The sequence below is a fragment of the Galleria mellonella genome, unplaced genomic scaffold (genome assembly GCF_026898425.1).
Source record: "Galleria mellonella isolate WM207_F2 unplaced genomic scaffold, CSIRO_AGI_GalMel_v1 utg654, whole genome shotgun sequence".
Taxonomy (NCBI): domain Eukaryota; kingdom Metazoa; phylum Arthropoda; class Insecta; order Lepidoptera; family Pyralidae; genus Galleria; species Galleria mellonella.
Genome location: NW_026442139.1, coordinates 873,877 through 897,876, shown reverse-complemented (window position 1 = coordinate 897,876; position 24,000 = coordinate 873,877). Strand labels below are relative to the sequence as shown.

Sequence of the window (24,000 nt, the reverse complement as noted above, 5' to 3'; positions counted from 1 at the left end):
TTACAACTATTTCTACATATCTGGTTTGTTTCCACGTTTATCAGCTTATCTGTGATAATTTGTTAGGTAGCGATGCGGCGCACTTGACGCGCAATCTTTGATAATGACAAATGCCGTATTAATTGTGTCCGCTAATCAGTCAATTTGCAGCCGTCGAAAGAACTGGCTTGATAACATACTGGGCAATCAGCGATAGAACTAATTTCCTTGCCGCTGATCTTGGTTATTACTATGAATACCAAAGGTACTAGTATGAACAGCTGTTCGCGCGGTCTCTTAATATTATGTATTTTGAATATGTGTATTGTGTGTATATGTATTTTGAATTTAATGGATCATAATGGAATGGTAACCTCGCCTGCGCTAACGGTATACGATAACGGGGTACCAGGAAGAGATGATAGGTGAGAATATAAGACATGAGCAGTACCATGGACATAACAGAGTATACTGTTTCGCCCATGGGCCTTCAAACCGAAACACAGCCATGAAAACACCACTGCTTTACTGTTGAATTGGGATAGCCCATCGTGATGAAATATATATAATCACCTGGAATTCAGCACGATAGTTTCCAGGGAGAACCACGTGGAGGTCGACCTTTTGCTAGCAATGAGATTGGTAGTCCGCATTACTAATAATCCCTTCCTCTTTTATATTAGTATTAGGCATGTCTCTGCCATGAAGCATCTATACATGCTGCCTGCTTCGGTTTGAAGATTGAAATAGAGCAATGGAATCAAGTGACACAGAGCTATAACACCATAGTCCTCAGTGACAATGTATTCTTTAATGTCTGTGTATGCTCTTATTTATAGAGAATCGTCGCTTTCCATCAGGTGGTCCGTCAATTTGCTTGCCATTCTAAGTTGCATAAAAGACTATCGGAGACATGAATGTCTTTCCAATATTTTAATACTAACACGTGCCGTTAGTTCAATACGACTTATCCGTAGGAACGATTCAATAAATCTCACGGAAATATGAAATTGAGCTGTGCCATCCAATCGGTTAATAGATTCTAGATTTCGAATTCCCTACACAATAAACATATCGTACAATAAATTAATATCCAATAACTATGCCTATCTAACAGTTTATTTAGGGGGGAAGGGATTGCCTAACAACCCCCTTTCTAGCAATATACCCTATCAGGTCGACTTCCACGCGGTTCCCCCTGGAAACCATCGTCGTTAATTCTTGTGGACTTGTCACGATGGGCTAACTGACCTGCTTTCATCCTCACCTATCATCCATCACTGGTGCCCCGCCAGTATATCCCCTTAGCGCAGGCGGGTTTACCATTCCATTTTCACCCATAAAAAATAACTCGTTTATTTAATAAATTACTTCGTATAATGATTTATAATCTAGTTACATTTAATTGTGCAACAACAAGTGAAGCGTATCAAGTACTCCATGCATTGGAATGTTGCAATGATTTTTTCTAACACGACAGAAATAGGGCTTAAATTGAATTAGTCGAGCGCAAGCAGGCGTCCCCTCATGCATTCCGGCTGAGTCGGCGTATCGACACGGCACGGCAAAGCAAACAGTTCCTTTTAAATAATTAGGCGAAATCAACAAATTAGTATAGTTAGTTATCGCACATTACGGCCGAGTCGCGTGCGTGCCGCTTTCGTGAACCGATGGACTAGTGCATCCGCGCGCGCCGCCCGAGCGAGACATGAGCCTGTTCACGCAGCCGCGGCACGACGGTCCCACGTCTGCACCGACACCGATGCAGTGTATGCATTACATCGAAATTGTAGAACCACAGCCGGAGGACTGCTCCGGCGCACCCCTCCCGCCAGAGGGCAACGTCAAACTCCGCAACTACCGGCTGCTCAACGAGAACCTCCGCGCGTACTCTCCCACCGGCGATATCCACACCTCACCGTCCAAGGGCAAATTGGTGTCAAGGTTCGACGTCTGCTCGACCATATCGCCACCGCGGGCGAAAATACTCGAGCTCCTCCGGCCAGAAGATCCGGGCCGGGATGTTTTGGAGGCGATAATTAAACCGGCTCCCCGTAGAGGACTCACGCGACCACTCGATGAGGATACGCGGCGATTTCTACAGCGAGCGCTACTGTCTCCGAGTCCGCAATGTGTCTCAATGACCACCACACCGGAACCTCCTAATCCGCCGGCGGTACCTGTTGAAACCCCGACGGAACCGCCAAATTTCACTCAAACATTACAAAATCCAAAAACAGAAAGATCTCTAGCGGACGAGTTACGTGAAGCGGAAGAAGAAGAGCGTTCGGGAGGAAATATTCGAAAGGAGTTGTTGAGGGAGTTCAGAAAAAGAGGTGGGAGTATTAAAGAAGCCGTCGAGAGAGAAAGATTGGGAAAGTTAGCGTTATCAGTGGAGGAAGACGAAGGGGAGTGCCAGGAGACCGAACTGAGTGCAGCAGCGCGACGCCTGGACGCCCTGCTGGCGGAGTCCCGGGACCTGCACAACGAGCTGGCGGGTATCCACGAAGACATCCAGGTGCTGGCCCGGCGCGTGGCTCGCCGCGACCCCTGACGCGTTGGTACCGTTGCTCGCAACACAACCAACACCACTTTTTCCAATTCCAACCTCACGATATATTAATTGTGCCTATTTTTAAAGTTACGCGAATGTTTACCGATAAGTTTGTGTTATTGACCCGGTTGTTATGCAGCAATCACATTTCTAATCTGTTATTGTGTGTGGCATTTGTTATTTAACTCTTTAAACTTCATAATGACAGTGCTAATGGTCAATGAGGTAATTCATTACTAAATGTGAATAAATATTCGCGTAACTTTCACTCGAATTAACTTCATTTTGTGCATCGCTTCAACAAAACACGCTGCACAATGCACCAATTGCAGTATACATACTTAGCGCTGTGCACCAAGTATAGTACATTAGATAGCGATCGTACTGTGCACTTACGTTAGTTCCACGTTGCAAATATTTAGACTTTTAATGAACATGGAACATAATTCGTTCATTTTGCTTGTATTTGTAAACTTGTAACTGTATTTTAAAAGATAAGCGAGCCCAATCTTCGACCTCTAGTCTAGTCATACGTCATAGAGTTGTATTGCAAAACTCTCATTCGTGTTTCTACCGTGAAGCAGTTGTGTTTGCATGGCTGTGTTTCGGTTTGAAGGGTGGGATATGGCGTGAGTTTACTGGGTACAGAGGAATAACATCTGAGTCCTCAGGAATGGCAACGCATGGGGGGTATCATGGGCGAAACTGTATACTGTATACCACAAGGAATAATTCGCAGGAAAATTTCTAATGCCTCATTATAATTTTTTTATATTTAGGTATCAGGTTTATATAAGGTATGCTAGAAAGTTGGCTGCTCTTTGCTCATACTGACTCGAGTTTCACATAATTTATTGTTATAATGCCTTAAACAAACAGTTAAAGAACAGTATACTCTGTTATATCCACGGTACTGCTCATGTCTGTAGGCGACGGTTATCACTTTCCATCAGGTGGGCCGTCAGCTTGTTTGCCATTCTAAGTTGTATAAAAAAAAACTCTTCAGTAGTAATCGCAAACAAAAATATAATACACGTGATTGTCATTTGTTAGCCGACAAATATATATATAGTTATAGTATGAAGCCAGAGTTACTAGTATACAGGGGGCCAGTATACCGCCGACCCTCGAATTAATAGAGAGATATATGTACATACTTCCCAATAAGCCACAAACTTTATCCTACTCATAAAAAAAAATATGAGTCATTCGACTATAATTTAAATCATTTTAAACAATAACTCCACTAACTATTTTCATGGTGTACTTTCCATTTCTTTGTCTAATTGGAATTGATTTTAATATTATATGTTTTTCAATCTGTAAGGTATATATCTTTTAGGATTATTCCATACTTACTAATTCAATTACAAATGTCTTCTATTCAATTTTTCAATGATTAATTAATTAAATTTATGAATAAAGTAATAGGAAAATTAAAAATTAATTAATAGGAAAAAGTAAAACAAAAAGCTAAAATAATAGCCTGTTATTATCTGTAGCATAGTAGTCGATAAATATTGTTGAAAAACTGACCTATTTTCAGCTAACATTGTAATTAGACATCAATTGTTATTAATCTAGTTCTAAACATACTCGTAGGTTCCCCTTATTTCGCTACAAAGCAGGTTGGCGCTTCATCTCGTGAAAATTGGTATACATTTTACCACTTACTTGAACAAACATAAAGAAAATTGGGCCGATTCTGGAGTCGTATTTCTTTAAACTATCTCCTAATCTAATATTTTAATTTGATAATTCCATAAAATTACTGTTTTATCTACCACCATATAAACTAATACAGTGAACGCTCTATACGAGTATAAGCAACTCAATATGTACCAATATCAATAATAAAAGAAACTTATTGGGAAAAGTTGCATTGTCTTATTGGAAAAAAAGGAGTATAAAAATACTTACCGTCTGTAAAATATTTTTATTTATTTCATTTACTAACTAAGCTGAGTAGAGTAAATAAAATATAAAGAAAAAAGAAAGCTGTATTATAATAATTTTGACATAAATCTATTAGAAAATTTGTTCATATCGGTCCTTTTTTTTTTACAACACAGGGGGCAAACGAGCATGCGGTTCACCTGATGGTAAGTGACTACCGCCGCCCATGATCACCCACAACACCTACGGCATTGCAGGTGTGCTGCCGGCCTTTTAAAAAGGAATATACTCTTTTCTTGAAGGTTATGTTGTCGTATCGGTTCGGAAATACTGCTGCTGGAAGTTGATTCCAAAGAATGGTTGTGCGTGGAAGAAAGTGCCTTGAAAAACGCACGGTGGAAAACCGCCACTCGTCCAGATGATGGGGATGATCTTTACAATAAAGATTACGCTGTGCTATCAAATAGAAATATAGAGATAAATTAAGAAAATTTACAGTTCAGAATCGACCGTAATGTGGTCCATGAACACAATGAAACTGTTCAGATATATTCTTTATTGCATTAAAACATTGTTTACAAAAATTATTATTATTGCATTATAATAACAACTTAAAAACAAAACAAGCAAATGCGAACTTATCTCTAAAAGAGATTTCTTCCAGTCAACCTAACGCAGTGTCTAGGGGGAAAAAGGATTATTAGCGATGGGGTCTAACAGCCCCATTGTTAGCAATCTTACTAATCAGGTCGACCTCCACATGGTTCCCCTTGGAAACCATCGTGGTTACTTCTCGTGGAATACTTCGCGATGGGCTAACTGACCTGCTTTCATTTACATCTATCATCTCCCACTGGTGCCCCGCCGGTGTCTACCGTTAGCGCAGGCGGGGTTACTATTTCATTATCATCCATTTTAAAACACAGTGGCTAAGATATATAGGAAGAAAAGACCACTGTAATTGTGGTGAGTAATTTTCAAATAAATAAATAAATATCACGAAAAAGGCCACTCCGTAATGCTACAGTTCGGTTCGCGTAGATCACGGGTTTACTTCTTTTGTTCCCCACTAGTTATCAATTCTTCGACCCATATATGGTGTATTGCCACTTCAGCTTATTTGAAATTTATTTGAAATCTTTTTATTGTGACATTTCCAGGCGCAGAGTGCGCGCGCGTGCCGGTGCGCGGCCGCTGCGCGTGCGCTGGTGGCCGAGTGGCGAGCGCTGCGATACATGGATGACGTGGTGGCACTATTGAAAGGGGACGTGGCAGCCGCTGTAAGGGCTAAGGCCTGGCCTTTCGCTATCGGCCGGAGAGACCCACGCCGCAACTACATCGTGTGATCCCAGGTACATACTGTCTACAAAGGTACCATTTCTGTTTCTAACTTGTCAGCTTATTAGTGCGGTATTTACTAATATTTACCATTGTGTAGCCATATAAATGTTAAGCAAATATGCACTTTACGTCAAATAGGTTACAGTTTTAATTTCCGTTTCATACAGTTTTAGAAATTACAAATTTTTATATCGACTAGAAAATAAATGCTCATTGTATAATAATTAAACAGAAAATTATAAACCGACATATATTTAGTGGAAAGTAAGTTGAAAACTATATCCCAAAGTTAAAACAATTATTTTAAGATACTTTAACATATAATATAAATAAGTGCAGGTTAGATTTACATAAAAGAAACGCACAACTGTATGGCTATTAAAGTTTACAACCATCTACCAAATAACATTAGAGAAGTAACAGCTCATACAGTGTTTAAACGTAAACTTAAAAATTGGCTGTTATGTAACGGGTTTTATACCATTAATGAATATTTCGCTAAAAAAACAAATGCACTTCACAACCTACACTAGAGATACAGTTGTTAAAATATTTTATTAATTTGGACAACTATTGTACAGGCTTTTATTTTTTCTGTTTATTGTAATAAATAATAATACTATATTGTATGACTAAGGAAAGGAAATATAATGTAGAATATATATATAAATTTATTATATTGTTAAAAATTTGCACGCCGACATAGAGGCAGAATATACACGGGAAATATAAACCTCTATCATCTAAAATTACCTGCATTCTAGCAAAATAAATTCATTTCATTTCATTTCATATTTCCGCATCAATAATATTTAGAAAAAAAAAAAGAAAATTTCTAAAGATGTCGAGTAACATACAAATAAAAATAAAGTTACGAAATCCATAAAAAATCGAATAGTACTCATACGATAGTAATAGGTAAAAAAAAAGTTAACAGAAAAAACAAAAAAAAAGAAAAATTTAAGAATATTTTTTTTTATATGATCAGGTTAGTATAATAAAAATTTCTTATGTATCTTTTTTTATAACACATACATTTTTCTCTAGATATTATGTGTGAAGTACTTACGTGAGAATATGCCTACGTATATATGACACATATCGACGAACTCTGATACATGATCATTAAATGATTTCCACAAGATACTGTTTCATAATCATCGCGCGTCGTACCTGTTAATGTTTGTATTTAATGTAATCTGTTACCTGCCTACATATACATACAGAACGACAGAACGATAGAGTATTCATACCACAATTAAAACAACTATTAGCTAAAAAATGTTATTACGATATAGATGAATATATATATGATAAAAATTTGTAATAAAAAAAAAATAACGCATAACATATAAATATTACTGGTTTAGTTAATAATACTAAAATTGATAACGATACTAAAAAGATTTAAAAATATGAACAACTACATTAAATTGCATTAAAATGAAATAAAACATTTGGAAATAAAAAAAAATCGTTAAAATAATTAAATTAATTTGGAATTCAATTCGAATTTAATTAAATCGATGAAATTGAAATTGATTTATTTAAATCTTTATGAAAATTCTTTATGAAATTAAGGAATAACTCCCTCCTCGCTTCTAATTGCTGCGCCCGACAGTGACTACAATGTACTTTATCCATTATTAACACCTTTCATAATAATATTGTAGAATGCAATAAATTGAATTGAATTGAATATCTAATTGAAACATGTATTAATCGGTATTCTATGTACTTAGAATAAACTGTTTGATTTCAGTTCACCATTTAAATTCAAATTTTAATTTCAAATTCAAAATATCTTTATTCATGTAGGCCTATTACAGACTCTTATGGTATGTCAAATCTACCGTCAGTTCGGAATGATTTTGAGATGAGAAGAACTGACAAGAAACTAGGCTCGTATTCTTTTCAAATAAATTTTATACTTTTTTTTTTATACAACTTAGAATGGCAAACAAGCTGACGGTCCACCTGATGGAAAGTGGTAACCGTCGCCTATAGACATGAGCAGTACCGTGGACATAACATGAGTATACTGTTTCGCCCATGAAACCCCCAATGCGTTGCCATTCCTGAGGACTCAGATGTTATTCCTCTGTACCCAGTAAATTCACGCCATATCCCACCCTTCAAACTGAAACACAGCCATGCAAACATAGCTGCTTCACGGTTGAAACACGAATGGGACAGAGGTACCTAAGCAATCGACTTTTGTACAAAGTCTCCCTCTGTTTACAATAATATAGATTGTTTGAGATAGATGTCTATCTATTTATTGTATGGATAATCTGGTAGTATTATTTTATTGTTACCCTATTCCCTTTGGTCGCAACAGAATATCAGTGCTTTGCTCTTTTGAGGGCGAAGCAATAAACTGAGTTGTACTCAAAATTCCCAAATAATTAACCATTAATTGCTCTAAAGCAATAAATTACACTTTTCTCTAAGAATTTCATTTCAAAATTTCACGAATAGAAAAATCCTTGCGTAAAACTGCGAAACAAATACCCGGTCTAGCAACGCTGTTCATCACCATCATTGTCATCATATCAGCCTTTAACTGTTCACTGGTGAACACATGCCTTCTTCTTGGGAGATTTTGTCAATAGTTGCCACACTTAGCAGGCGGATTGGAAACCGCAGTCAGGCTTTAGAGATGTTTTAAGAGGGATGGTGCTGCCTATCACCCGCCTATTATAACACCCGCGGGAAAGGAAGTAGTGGCCTATTCTATAACAGAACTACACGGCCCAACGGGTTTATCACCATCATCTTCCTTATTCGGGGGGGGGGGGGGAGGGATTTTCTAACAGGTCGACCTCCACGTGGTCTCCCTTGGAAAAAATCATACTGAATTCCAGGTGTATTTAGCACGGTGGGCTAACTACTGACCTGCCCTTTCATCTCACCTATCATCCCTCACTGGTGCCCCGCCAGCATATACCGTTAGCGCAGGCGGAGTTACCATTCCATTATCACCCGTTGAAAAAAAATCTTACTTATCCATTCAATCTCATGTAGCCTTCGATAGATGCAAATAATATCTACTCCACTTTGAACATAAATTTTCATGAAATTTTCCCACAACAGCTGTCGATCCGTCTGTACTTTCACCCCATATCTACCGTACTCTGTCACTCATTACACAGAATTAACAAAATTTTTCATCGTGGCTCCCACCAAATTATTTATAATTACTCCTCTCCATCCAAAGGTTGCCTGGAAGAGATCGCTCTTAGCGATAAGACCGCCCATTGTTTTCTCATTGTGATTATTTCTTGTAATTATTTATATTTATAATAAGTTTACTATTGTAGTATTTTGAAGGAAACAATAAAGAGTATCTATCTATCTATCTATCATCACTCTATCACAGCAGTAAACTTACGTTATGATCACAAGTCGCTATTTGTCCACACCGCACACAGACACCCTCTAGTTTGCGCACACTGGCGCGTTCCTGCACGCAATACACAAAATCCACACATACGCGAGTTAAAGAAACGACTTTGAAATCAGCAAACGCGTGCGTGCGTGTCAAGTTTTTATTAATTGGTGACAGCAATTAAAATTCATAAGTTTTTTTTGGATTCACTACTATTTCACTATCCTTATTTATTTATTTATTAAACTTTAATACACGTAGATAGTGTAAATGGCGGACTTAACACCATATGGCGTTGTCTACCAGTCGACCGTAGACAGGAATAAAAGAAAATATAATTGACAGTGCAACGTGATGAACAATATTAAACTAAAACAATAGTTTTTATGGTATAAATATGAAAGTGAGTTTGTTTATTTGTTACCTCTTATCGCCTTAACGGCTTAACTAAACACTATGAAATTTAATACATACGTATTATATATGGGATAGAAAAGAATTTACTTACAGATAGCTACTTTTTATTATGGTCAATAAACACATCCCGGGCACGCGGACGAAGTCGCCCGTAATACCTAGTCTATAATAAAGAGCAAATTTCTGACTGACTCGAATTAACGCACAGCCGAAAATACGAAACTTAGAAATACTAAATGTCGACAATGGGTTCCTTAACACAAGGAATAAATAAATGATTTTTCGAAATTCCGCCCCTAACGATGTACAACTAGAGGTGGAAGTTTTTTTAAGAATATATGTATATTTTTTAACCACTTTTCACTTCAAATTAATCATAACATCTCTTATATAAAAATATACAAATAATTTCATGATTTTTATAAATTTATTCATTAACGTATATTAAATAATGTATGAAAGTTTATGTAAAACATACTTTTTGAAGAGAAAAACTAAAAATGTAATAATAATCAAGAAATCACAGTAAAATATTTATTCGATTGCTTTATTGGGCCGTGTGGTCCCGGTATAGAACGGACCACCCCTTCCTTATCAGTGGATGTCGTAAGAGGCGATTAAGGAAGCTGAATAGTCTTGGGATAGACAGCAGAGTTCCTCTTAAAAATATCACCAGGGTCTAACTGCGGTTGCCAACCCGCCTGCCAAGCGCGGCAAGTACTGGCAAAACTTTTCTTATGGGGATAGCCTATTCTCAGCAATAGACGGTTAAAGGCTGATATAGTAATAATAAATAATCCTAAATAGACCTTTCCCATTAGTGAAGTTATTTTTTTATACAACTAAGAATGGCAAACAAGCTGACGGTCCCACCTGATGGAAGGTGGTAAACGTCGCCTATAGACATGAGCAGTACCATGGACATAACAGAGTGTACTGTTTCACCCATGATACCCCCATGCGCTGCCATTCCTGAGGACTCAGATGTTATTCCTCTGTACCCTGTAAATTCACACCATATCCCACCCTTCAAACCGAAACACAGCCATGCAAACACAACTGCTTCACGGTAGAAACACGAGTGGGACAAAGGTACCCAAGCAATCGACTTTTGTACAAAGTCTTCCTTTTGGTGAAAGTGACGTTTTGACAGTAGTTGCCACGGTTGACAAATTACTTATATTACTACTTATACAATTGTATCGAAGCAAAGAATTAAACACAATTTGACATTACCCAGTGACAAGACCAGAAAGTCACGTTCACAACGGTTCGCGTGATCATTAGTAATGAACTGAAAACAAATTATACATTTCTGTCAAATGCGTCCAATTGAAGAAGCAAATTTTACATAATACACGACTAAGTTTGACTACTCATATTTTTAAACTGTCTATTCTATATACCTACTGCAAAATATAATATAACGACTTGACAATACCACCACTTGTTATTCTACCACTTGTTTGCCATTCTAAGCGTAGAAATAAAAAAAAAAGCGTTTATTGTCCACTACTCAAAACAGGTCTCCCCCCCCCCTAAAAGGGGATTTTTCCAGTAGTCGCCATGCTTGCCAGGTAGGGAAACGCTGCTACCCATCCCTTGATTACTAAATTCCCTTAATCGCCTCTTACGACAACTACAGGAAGGAAAGGGGTGGCCCATTCTGTACCGAGAATACATAGCAATACGGGTACCGTATTTAAATATATTAAAACCAGACCCCTGTCCCATTCGTGTTTCAACCATAAAGCAGTTGTGTTTGCATGGCTGTGTTTCGGTTTGAAAGATGGGATATGGCGTGAATTTACACGGTACAGAAGAATAACACCTGAGTCCTCAGGAATGGCAACGCATGGGCGGTATCATGGGCGAAACAGTAAACTCTGTTACGCTCATGTCTATAGGCGACAGTTACCACTTTCCATCAGGTGGGCCGTCAGCTTGTTTGCCATTCTAAGTTGTATAAAAAAAAACTGTATTTAATTTTTTTTTTATTCTGTGAGACTAACTCGAAAATATATCCTTTCAGATGACATAAAATATTTCTAAATAGATTTATAACTGACGTACTGACATAGGGGGTAACAAACATAAAAAAAAAATACTATCGAATCGAGAACCTTCTTTCTGAAGCCCATTCGAAATAACTCAAAATAATCGTCCAAAAAAAAAACAATAACAAAATCCCCAAACTATATTATTATTCGTTATAATATAGTTTGTGGTTTTTTTTAATGGATGATAATGGAATAGTAACCCCACCCGCGCTATCGGTATACACCGGCGGGGCACCAGTGAAGGATGATAGGTGAGGAGAAGCAGGTCAGTTAGCCCATCGTGACGAATTCAACAACAATTGTTCACGATGGTTTCCAGGGGGAACCAATTGGAGGTCGACCTAATAAGGTATATTGCTAGCAATGGGACTGTCAAACTCCATTGCTAACAATCCTTTTCCCCCCATAGTTTGTGGATTATACAAACTATATTATTATCAATATTATTCGTAGAATACAAAAGCTCCTCTCAAACGGACCAACTGTTAACAACCAAAGTTTTAAGTTGAAACTAAATCTAGCGATACCGCACCAATGCGTATTCCTAAATCCTGCGGTGTGCGATTCGTGTGCGCTAAACGGGAATTCGCCGCGGTCGGCTCGCAATCCGACCGCGTTTTGACATAACCGCATTACGGATTACCGCGGTACCGACTGCTAATTACGGTATATACCCCGTACCGGTACGGGTACTATTATACTAAAACTAAGATTTCCGATAGCTCGCGTAGCTTGTACAGGTGCATTGCGACAACTACAGGAATGAAAGGGCTGGCCCATTCTATGCTGGGACCACATAGCAATACGGGTACCGTATTTTAATATATTACAATTGTTACATTCAAAACTCTTAACCAGTCAAAAGTATTATTGACTAGCAAAATCAGTCGAAAGTACTTTTTTTTTATACAACTTAGAATGGCAAACAAGCTGACGGCGCACCTGATGGAAAGTGGCAACCGTCGTCTATAGACATGAGCAGTACCATGGACATAACAGAGTATACTGTTTCGCCCATGATACCCCCCATGCGTTGGCATTCCTGAGGACTCAGGTGTTATTCCTCTGTACCCAGTAAATTCACGCCATATCCCACGCTCTTCAAACCGAAACACAGCCATGCAAACACAACTGCTTCACGGTTGAAACACGAATGTGACAGAGGTAGCCAAGCAATCGACTTTTGTACAAAGTCTCCCTCTGGTACTACTGATTTAATAATAATAAATAATTATATATTCAGTTTTTATAAATATATTTCAATTTTTAATGACATTCAGCAGCTCAATTAATAGCATGATAAGTATTAATAAAATTCCCCAAAACATTTTAATGGGTTTAAAGACCCATAAATTTTTTGGAAACAAATTCAAAGTAACGTTAGATATTGGGGAATAACTCCTAATATTGCATTTCAGCACGACACTTGTCACAGTAAGTCAAACAACAAAATATATGGTGGGATATGGCGTGAATTTACAGGGTACAGAGGAATAACACCTGAGTCCTCAGGAATGGCAACGCATGGGGGGTATCATTGGCGAAACAGTATACTCTGTTATGTCCGTAGTACTGCTCATGTTTATAGTCGACGGTTACCACTTTCCATCAGGTGGGCCGTCAGCTTGTTTGCCATTCTAAGTTGTATAAAAATATATATATAAAAAAAAAACCAATCAGCTAATCGACGATAAAATCACCAATTAACATAAAATATACAAATATGAGTCTTTAAAAGTTGTTTAAGGTTATCAGATAACAAAATATGACTAGTATTTGTATTATGTAGACAATCTTATTATTTTCAATATTGCCTTTCATTTTACTGTCTAATCTCTGATTACATTTAAAGATTAGATATAATAATAATAACAAGTGATCGCCCAGTGGTCGAAATTCGACCATAACATATTTATTTATTTATTTGTACTTTTGTACATTCACTTTTAATATAGATATTTTTTTTAATAGATGATAATGTAATGGTAACCCCACCCGCGCTATCGGTATACACCGGCGGGACACTAGTAAAGGATGATAGGTGAGGATGAAGTAGGTCAGTTAGCCCATCGTGAGGAATTCAACAAGAATTGTTCACGATGGTTTCCAGGGGGAACCACGTGGAGGTCGAGCTAATAAGGCATATTGCTAGCAATGGGGCTGTCAAACTCCATTACTAACAATCCCTTTCCCCCCTTAATATAAATATTAGGGCATAACAAAAAGGTGCACAGGCGGACTTATCCCTTAAAGGGATTTCTTTCAATCGACCTTGAGAACCCGAAGGGAACCCGAATTTATTATATATATTGTAATAAATGAATTTATTATGGTTATGTTTGACATTCAGAAATGCTATAGACAAATAATATTAAACACAAACAATATTAATCTATTCTCAATTTGACCACAGATTTTAACAATAAACAAAAGAGTATATATGCGTGTGTGTGTCAAATACATGGTAGTGTGTGTAATTTTTTTTTATTGATTTAATGTATTGTTTATGCATAAGTAAAAAATATATATATTATCCTTCTGCACTACTTCTCTATATAAAGTGGAGTGTTCTCCTTAGAGAGTTCATGTTATATCTCCATTAGTAAAAAAATTTTTCTCAAACATGCTTGGAAGTGTGAGCATTATTTTGACAATTTTCTTCGAGATAAATCAAAATTGCCGTACTGGCCAGATACATACGGGCAGCGGCCGGCAAAAGTTGTATAAAAATCCATATCTGTCGTGTTTTGTAGCCAGATAAATTACTATGTAAACTCATATCTGTCCTGTAATTTAAAAATGGAATGACCTTTTACTTCGAAACATGGCTACCAAGGAGGTAGCTAATAAAAGGTTTTATTTAAATTTGGAACTGGCTTACAAATAGAAAGCTGTTTATTGAAAAAAAAAACAAAGGAACATTATGGCGCGTGAAAAATTATTATTGTTCGTTATCGTCATTGAGCTTAAAAAGTAAAATTGTGTTTTTGATTTTCGCGCATTGTTTGAGAAATGTACTATACAGGCCTTGGCCACAACTAGGCATTGATGGACTCACGTATGTGTGCCTCGGCTATACCTCAGCCCACATTTGCACGTTCGTCCATCAATGCCTCAGTTGCTTGCCGCTGCAGTGATGTACTATTACTAATGGAGATATAATAGCTCTATTGTTAGCAATATACCCTATAAGATCGACCTCTACGCGGTTCTCCCATGGTTGATTCTTATCGAATTAGTCACGATGGGCTAACTGACCTGCTTTCATCCTCATACTTATCATCCCTCATTGACGTCCTGCCAGCGTATACCGATAGCGCAACTGGGGATATCATTCCATTATCACCCATTAAAAAAATCCCTTCAAACCGAAATACAACCATGCAAACACAACTGCTTCAAAGTAGAAACACGAATGGGAGAGAGGGTTTTTTAATGGTAACCCTGGCGGGGTATCGGTGAGAGGTGAGGATGAAAAGGCAGGTCAGTTAGCCCATGGTGATGAATTCAATGATAAATTAATCACGATAGTTTCCAGGGGGACCGCGTGGAGGTCGACCTGATAGGGTATATTGATAAAAATGGGGACTAATCTCCCACTTACAATCGAGAAGTGACCCTGGGAAAGAGGTACACAGGTCAACAACTTTTGTACAAAGTCTCCCTCTGGTTAAATCTGTAATTTTAAATACTCCAATAATACAAACTACACTAATAATAATTATTAAGCTAATTGGGCGTTCATTTGTTTGCATCCAATGTACAATTAGTGGGTAAACAGAACGAATTGTCCCTTAATTAACGTGTTAACGAGTGTAATCAATGGGTTTTAATTCTGCACCGCTGCGCTGCACATACACTGCACTATCGTGCAGCTACATTGTTAGCAATGGAGTTTGACAGCCCCATTGCTAGCAATATGGCCTATCAGGTCAACTTCCACGCGGTTCCCCCTGGAAACCATCGTGAACAATTCTTGTTGAATTCGTCACGATAAGCTAACTGACCTGCTTCATTCTCACCTATCATCCTTCACTGGTGCCCCGCCGGTATTACTTGTAATGCGGGCTACCATTCCATTATTACCTATTAACTAGGGGGGAAAGGGATTGTTAGTAATGGAGATTGAGAATCCCTTTGCTAGCAATATACTCAACCAGGTCGACCTCCTCGCGGTTCCCCCTGGAAACTATCATGGTTAATTCCTGATGAATTCATCACGATGGACTAACTGGCCTGTTTTCATCCTCATCTTATACTTATACCTCAAATATACTTTTTTCGTTCTGAAACAGAAAATCAGTTGCCAATTATTTTATTGATTGATTAATTAATTAACTTATACTCAATTATTTACATAATTTGTATTAGAAATAAAGAATGAATTTCTTAGATAATATAACACTTCGTCGTAACCGGACTAAGTCAGATACATTTAACCGAACGCAAGAAAATTTATCAAGATCCTTAAATGAAACTAGCAGTAGCCTACCGGATATATCAGTCGAGGACATAGATCAAACTCTGAAATTAAAGGCACGAATTGAGACATTGGAAATAGAACTGGAAAGTGCACATGCGGAAATAGATAAATTAACATTAGAAAATAATATATTAAAACGAAGCAGTGACGATTTACAAAAAAGAAACGAGTTCCTGAAAAAAATTTCTAATAGCCCGATAAACCATAAACAGACACCAAAAAAGGGAGAAACATCAAAAAATGCGAATATACAATATAATCTCTTGGCAATGACACAAAATACTATGAATGTTGATTCATCACAATCACGAGATATTCATGACTTACATGACAAAAATACAACCTTCACTACCGAATCAGACAAAATAAACTTAAGAATATTAGAAAAGGCCACGGAAAAATTTCAAGGAATAAAATCTAATACACACAAAATACATATAATAAGTACTAATAAAAATAATAATATACTTTCAATAACCGAGACCAATCTAAAAAATTACTCAGAATTATGTCACTACAATATACCTTATAGCAATATATAACATATGTTAAAAGGAGTTGATACAAAACTTACACATTTTACTATGATGGATTACTGTGTTATTATGATTGGAGATGATGATTTTAAAGTAACAAAGAATTATATTAACTTGATTTATTATATTCGAAACATTTTACAACAAATGAAACATACAAATATTATTCTCTGTCTTCCTACATATAAATATGGTTATCACACGAATATGTTCAACTGGAGAGTGGAAAATTTTAATAATCTATTATACTTGGATGTGGCTACTCATAAGCATGCCTATATATTAGATTCGAACAAAAGACTTTCTTATGGCTATAAAATGTTTTGGAAGCATTCAGGCAATGTTAATGACTATGGTATGAAGATAATATTTAAGGATCTTCAGAAACTCATCCTTGACATACAATATAATAACAATAAGAATGACATAAAATGTAATGATAATGATAATATACACAAATATATAAATACAACAAATGACGAATCTATATTTTTTCGACACTAAACATATACACATTTTACATCAAAACATTGCAGGACTACCGAGTAAATCAGACTCACTAATGATAAATATAGAAGAACTAAGAGACAAAAATATTAAAGTAGACGTACTCTGTATAACAGAACATTTTATGATGAAAGAACATGAAATGCTTTTAAACATACCAAATTATACATTGGCCGCTTGTTTCAGCAGAAGTGACAGCAAAAGAGGAGGAGCATGTATTCTAGTAAACAATGAATATAAATGGTCAGAATTGACTAAATTTCACAAATTTTCCATAAAAAATATATTTGAATGTTGTGCTGTCGAATTAATTGATTATAAAATTATTATAATATGTATTTATAGAGTTCCAAAATGTAATAATCTTAATATATTTTTTAGTAGATTGGAAGAAATATTAATGTATTCTTCTAAATTGAAATGTAACAATGTATTATTGGCTGGTGACTTCAACATAGATATGTTAAAACATAATAGAATCGCATTGAATCTAGAATGCTTATTGTTAAATTACAACCTAAAACTGGCTTTGAAGCAACCGACAAGATTAGCAAGCGGTACATGTATAGATAATTTTGCTCATACTTATAAAAAAATATGTAGGACTGATGTATTAGAATTTGGTCTATCAGATCATACGGCTCAGTTAATAAAACTTCCTGTCAAAAAGATTTTAAAAATAAATTCTTGGCATAAAACAATTCGAGATTATAGCAAACGCAATATACTCAAATTTAAAGAATGTTTAGAGACACTTTCCTTCTCTGAACTCTACGAAATAGATGATCCAACGAGTGCCTATCAACATTTCATTGACAACTTTAAAATGTTTTATGAATTATGTTTTCCTAAAAAATATATTACCATACAAACATATCGCAAGTCAAAGTGGATATCCCGCGGTCTAAAAATTTGTAGTAAACAGAAAAGACATTTATTATGGAAATACAGACTAAATTCGACTAACCATAATAAATTAAAATATCAAATTTATTCTAAAGTATTCAAAAAGATTATTAAACTAACCAAACGTGCACAAAACAACTATGACATAAAAACATCAGATAATAAAGCTAAAACAACATGGAAAATTATTAACAATTCTAAATTCAATATACCTAAAGATTTTATCCGGACAATAAAAATAAACAATGAATACGTTAGTAACCCTAAAAATATAGCAAATCATTTCAACAATTACTTTATCGACAGAATTAATCGTACGACTAACTGTGGAAAAAATATAACTGCAAAGCTCCATCATAGAACACATTCTATGTTTATGGCCCCAAGTACACCCCAAGATATAAAAAAAATCATAAGAAACTTAAAAAATACAAACAGTGTTGGATATGATGGTTTTTTAACTAAAATTATTAAAGAGGTAAATGAACATATATGCGCTCATTTAAGCTATATTATAAATTTAAGTATACAGACAGGCATTTTCCCCCAGCAACTAAAAAAGACCATAGTTAAACCTCTTTACAAAAGGGATGATAAAGAGGTAATGGAATCTTATAGACCCATAGCACTGATATCTATATTTTCAAAAATATTTGAAAAATACCTATATACTGAAATTAATGCCTACTTAGAGAAAAATAACATTATCTGTAATGAACAAAAGGGTTTTCGAAAAAATAAAACTATAAATATGGCGATTTATGATTTTTTTTGGAAAAAGTTATGTCCGAAATTGATAAAACCTCACCTGTTTGTTCTATATATTGCGATATGACACAAGCATTTGATCATGTAGACCACAGCATCCTAATACGTAAACTCTAGGCATATGGGATAAGGGGTAATATCCTTAATTTGATAAAATCATATTTATCAGGTCGACAACAAATTACAGAAGTGACAAGATTAAATTGGAAAACAAAAAAGCAACAAACGTTTACATCAAAACAGCGCACTGTAACATTTGGTGTACCCCAAGGTAGTGTGCTGGGTCCCCTTCTTTTCCTAATATATATTAATGACTTGCCTAACTTTGTTGACCAACCTATGACGTTATTCGCTGACGATAGTACAGTTACTGTAAATTGTAATGATATTAATTTATATGAATATATTATAAATAAATCTCTGACATCAATAATTGCTTGGTTAAAAAATAATAATTTGGTAATTAATTTAAAAAAGACTAATATTATGCACTTTAATCAAAGAACACAATCTAAATCTAATATTAAAATAATATATGAAAATAATATTATAAATGAAGTTGACACGGCTAAATTTCTCGGTCTAAATATTGACAAAAAACTAAACTGGAAAACTCATATAGACGAAATAAACAAAAAAATATCTAGCCTGGCATATCTACTCTACAAGCTGTCTAGGACCGTAAACAATAACGTGCTACTTACAGCTTATCATGGTTTAGTAGAATCGATATTAAGATATGGCATTATTTTCTGGGGTAATTCAACAAATAAAGATATGGCTTTTAAGATGCAAAAAAGATGTATAAGATCCATGTTTGGATTGAATGTCACAGATAGCTGTAAGCCATTATTTACTAAACATAATATCCTCACTCTTCCGTCCTTATATATATTTGAAATGGCCTTATTTGTGAAGTTAAATCCAATCTTATTTCCACGTCTATCTGATAAAAATTATCGAAATAGACGTAATAAAAATCTATTATGTATACATCCAGCCAAAACCACTTTATTGCAAAAAAGCATTATATGTATGGCCCCAAAAATTTATAATAAAATTCCAGATGTATATAAAAATTTAAACACAAACTTATTCCGGAAAAAACTGAAAATGCTACTGATTGACAAATGTTATTATAATATTGACGAATTTTTAAATGACAACCTTTAATATGTTTCTCTTTCGACATTTGCTATTGACATTGTAATTCCATTTGACTTTTTATTTAGTTTATATATAATCTTCACAAAATATTAATATGTTTTGTAAGGCATGGATAGATAGGGGGCATGGATTTGCTTTGTAAGGCACTTGAAATTGCCACTGTCCTTGAAATAATATTTTGCACGCTAATGTTAGCAAAACATGTTAGGACTATACAAATCCTACAATGAACAACAAGTATGTCTTTGCACTTACTATGTACACATGTTTGCAAATAAATTTATCTTTATCTTTATCTTTATCTTTATCTTTATCTTTATCTTTATCTTTATCTTTATCTTTATCTTTATCTTTATCTTTATCTTTATCTTTATCTTTATCTTTATCTTTATCTTTATCTTTATCTTTATCTTTATCTTTATCTTTATCTTTATCTTTATCTTTATCTTTATCTTTATCTTTATCTTTATCTTTATCTTTATCTTTATCTTTATCTTTATCTTTATCTTTATCTTTATCTTTATCTTTATCTTTATCTTTATCTTTATCTTTATATTTATCTTTATCTTTATCTTTATCTTTATCTTTATCTTTATCTTTATCTTTATCTTTATCTTTATCTTTATCTTTATCATCGATCACCCTTCACTGGTGCTCCGCCAGCGTATCCCGTTAGCGCAGGCGAGGTTACCATACCATTTTCACCCATATTACCCATTAACTACTAGATTGCAGGACCATAATAATATATGCATGACTACCTTCAGCCACTCACCATACTTACAAACCTCTAATCCTTTAAATTTGACTCCCATATTATAATGGCTAAATCAAATAATTTAAAATTATAATTCACACACAAAAAAATAGACAAACCGAGTAATTTTGATTTAAAAACTAAACTACTATTTTGGTTACGATAAAATGCATATCTATAAGTATATTACCAGAGGGAGACTTTGTATAAAAGTCGTTTGCTTGGCTACCTCTGTCCCATTCGTGTTTCAACCGTGAAGCAGTTGTGTTTGCATAGCTGTGTTTCGGTTTGAAGGGTGGGATATGGCAGTGAATTTACAGGGTACAGAGGAATAACACCTGAATCCTCAGGAATGCCAACGCATGGGAAGTATCATGGGCGAAACAGTATACTCTGTTATGTCCATGGTACTGCTCATGTCTATAGGCGACGGTTACCACTTTCCATCAGGTGGGCCGTCAGCTTGTTTGCCATTCTAAGTAGCATAAAAAGAAATTTGGGATTTTTGTTTTTTAACATGTCAATCCCATAAAATCTAAACAAGTTATCTACTATTATAATTATGACTAAACAATACTACTTACTAATTCACTTAAGCACAAAGCAATATTGGTAGTAGGAGCATACATTATGCTCTGAACAATCCCCACATCAAATTTATTAATATGAAGTGTTTTTAAAAATGTTTCCCTTTCCCTTCGGTTGCTATCACATTCCATCAATACGTGCTGTACATCTTCAACTTTTCCACAGACAATGCAATTTGGTGAAATTTCTTTTTTCATTAAATATGCAAACTTTCTTGATGAACTTCTTATTCGGTCTTAAAATCTCAGATGCTTGGAGAAATTAGTGAAAATATCTAACCTCTTTTTCTTGAAATCGGTTGAGAATATTGACACTTTGTTACAGAGTAGCGACATGTGCAACTCCGCGATCTACCGACACTGCGGCGACAGTCGACACGACACTCCACACTGGAGATGAGAGCCAGCGACAAGCCATAGTCACTATTTAGAGTTTACAAACACCTTCTTTCCCTATCACAAATTACCATATATTTTTTTTAAATGGATTATAATGGAATGATAACCCCACCCGCGCTATCGGTATACACCGGCGGGGCACCAGTGAAGAATGATAGGTGAGGATGAAGCAGGTCAGTTAGCCCATCGTGACGAATTCAACAAGAATTGTTCACGATGGTTTCCAGGGGGAACCACGTGGAGGTCGACGTAATAAGGCATATTGCTAGCGATGGGGCTGTCAAACTCCATTGCTAACAATCCTTTTCCCCTAAATTACCATATTATTACTTTTTTTTTCCTATTAGTCACTAACTAAAGTGAAATATGTCCACTTTAGTTACTGATAAATGTCAAAATTATTTGTTACTTAAGCTAAATATAAAAAAGTAACGCCCTCCCAGATGCAATATATTCTTGTTTTGTTATCGGTGAAAAGAGTTTAAAAAAAAGTTGATCTCAAAATTTTATACTCTTATTGGATCTCTAAAATTGATAATGTCACGATTAGTTAAGTTACTTTAAATAACAGGAAAGATATTCAAGTAAGAGCTGTTTGTTAGAATCATAGATATTATAGTATGTAACAGATAACAGAGGAAGACCGAGGAATAACTACATAGGACAAAATAAAAGAAACACTAGGTGTCATGTCGTATAGGGAGATCAAGGATATGGCCTGGAATAGAGCTGGCTGGAAGAAGATGCATGAATTAGTTGCACCGACAAGAGGAAACTCTTAAATGAAAAAAAAACATAACATATAGTATGGATAACATATAGATGGAGTTTCATGTCAAAACAAAACATCTAACTACTGACAGGCGCGTATTTTTGTTCAAAATTAATTTATGTATTTTCCGAATTGAAGTGTCAAATCTTAAAATCATTAAACGAAATTTCTAATGTAAGTAGTATATTAATTTATTTTAACATTTATTATATAAGTAGGTAGGTATTATATGTATTTATAGTGTATGTATTTATGTAATATTTTATTATATATTTTAATATTTTATTTAACTGTATATTTGTTTATGTATTAATAGTTGTAGCACTTCAGCTGCTCGCTAACGAAATGCTTTCTTACTGTACTGGGTTGACTGGAAGAGATCTCTGTCAGAGATAAGTCCACCCTTGCTCACAACATTTATAAATAGATTATTTTATATGTAACTTACAAGTGCAATAAAGAATGTACATATATATATAAAATTACGATTTTTAAACAAATGAAAATTTTAAACGAATAGTGCACCAATTTTCAGTTTTACGAATAATAACTGTAATATTTTGGTGCCTATATTCAAATATACAGTCTTTCGTGTCTCCAATTACTGTCACATAAAAATAAAAAAAGATTGCATGTCTTTGACGAAGTGTTTATATACATAAATATATACTCCATCTAAACATTATTAGATAGAACGTAGCTCTCGCGTTATTTAATTAAATGTACATTTATCTGTATAAATTCATTATAAAACATAAAAATAAAAATGGTAAGTGACTACCGCCGCCCATGATCACCACAACACCAGCGGCATTGCAGGTGTGCTGCCGGCCTTTTAAAAAGGAATATACTCTTTTCTTGAAGGTTATGTAGTCGTATCGGTTCGGAAATACTGCTGCTGGAATTTGATTCCAAAGAATGGTTGTGCGTGGAAGAAAGTGTCTTGAGAAACGCACAGTGGGTGACCGCCACTCGTCCAGATGATTGAGATGAAACTTTAGTTTGTAGCGGGTTGTACGGTGGTGTTTGATGCGTCAACTGATCAAAACTATTATCATCTAATAGTACTTTTGAGTGGTTCGTGGTTTTGACTATTGTAACTTAATGTCATAAGAATAAGTCTCAAATTAATAATTAGATATTTTCCATACAGTTACACTTAGGACTCTATAACTATACTGTATTACCTAGTCATTATTCTTTATAATAATCTCAAAGAATATATGCTATAATTAACAAAAAGTAACAAACAAAGTTATGTACCTACAGAATGATGTCAAAATCATTATTAGCATGCTTTCAAAAGTGTTCTATATTTAAATTAAAAAAATTTACCCCAAAGAACACAGGTCGAAAGACGACAAAAAATCGGAGCTACCCTACTCAAAACTTTTTGACGTTTTTCGACGCATGTTTGCTTGGGAGAAGTGTTCAGTTACACTGGTAGAGCGCCACTTTCAAAGGAAGTTAATGAGCTAGA

At 35.2% G+C, this 24,000-nt stretch overlaps 1 protein-coding gene across 3 annotated transcripts; it reads left to right on the top strand.

Moving 5' to 3' along the window:
- The first annotated feature begins 1,483 nt into the window (after positions 1 to 1,483).
- Positions 1,484 to 23,269, top strand: LOC113522316 (uncharacterized). Of its 3 annotated transcripts, XM_052900788.1 has the most exons (3): positions 1,494 to 2,497; positions 5,590 to 5,781; positions 21,675 to 23,269. In XM_052900788.1, exons 1-2 carry the CDS (start codon positions 1,688 to 1,690, stop codon positions 5,773 to 5,775), a joined length of 996 nt encoding a protein of 331 aa, XP_052756748.1. In that variant the 5' UTR covers positions 1,494 to 1,687; the 3' UTR covers positions 5,776 to 5,781; positions 21,675 to 23,269. The 3 variants fall into 3 exon arrangements, with proteins under 3 accessions (XP_052756751.1, XP_052756750.1, XP_052756748.1); XM_052900791.1 differs by lacking the exon at positions 21,675 to 23,269 and having other exon boundaries at positions 1,484 to 2,540; positions 5,590 to 5,723; XM_052900790.1 differs by lacking the exon at positions 21,675 to 23,269 and having other exon boundaries at positions 1,485 to 2,536; positions 5,590 to 5,728.
- Positions 23,270 to 24,000: the final 731 nt, after the last annotated feature.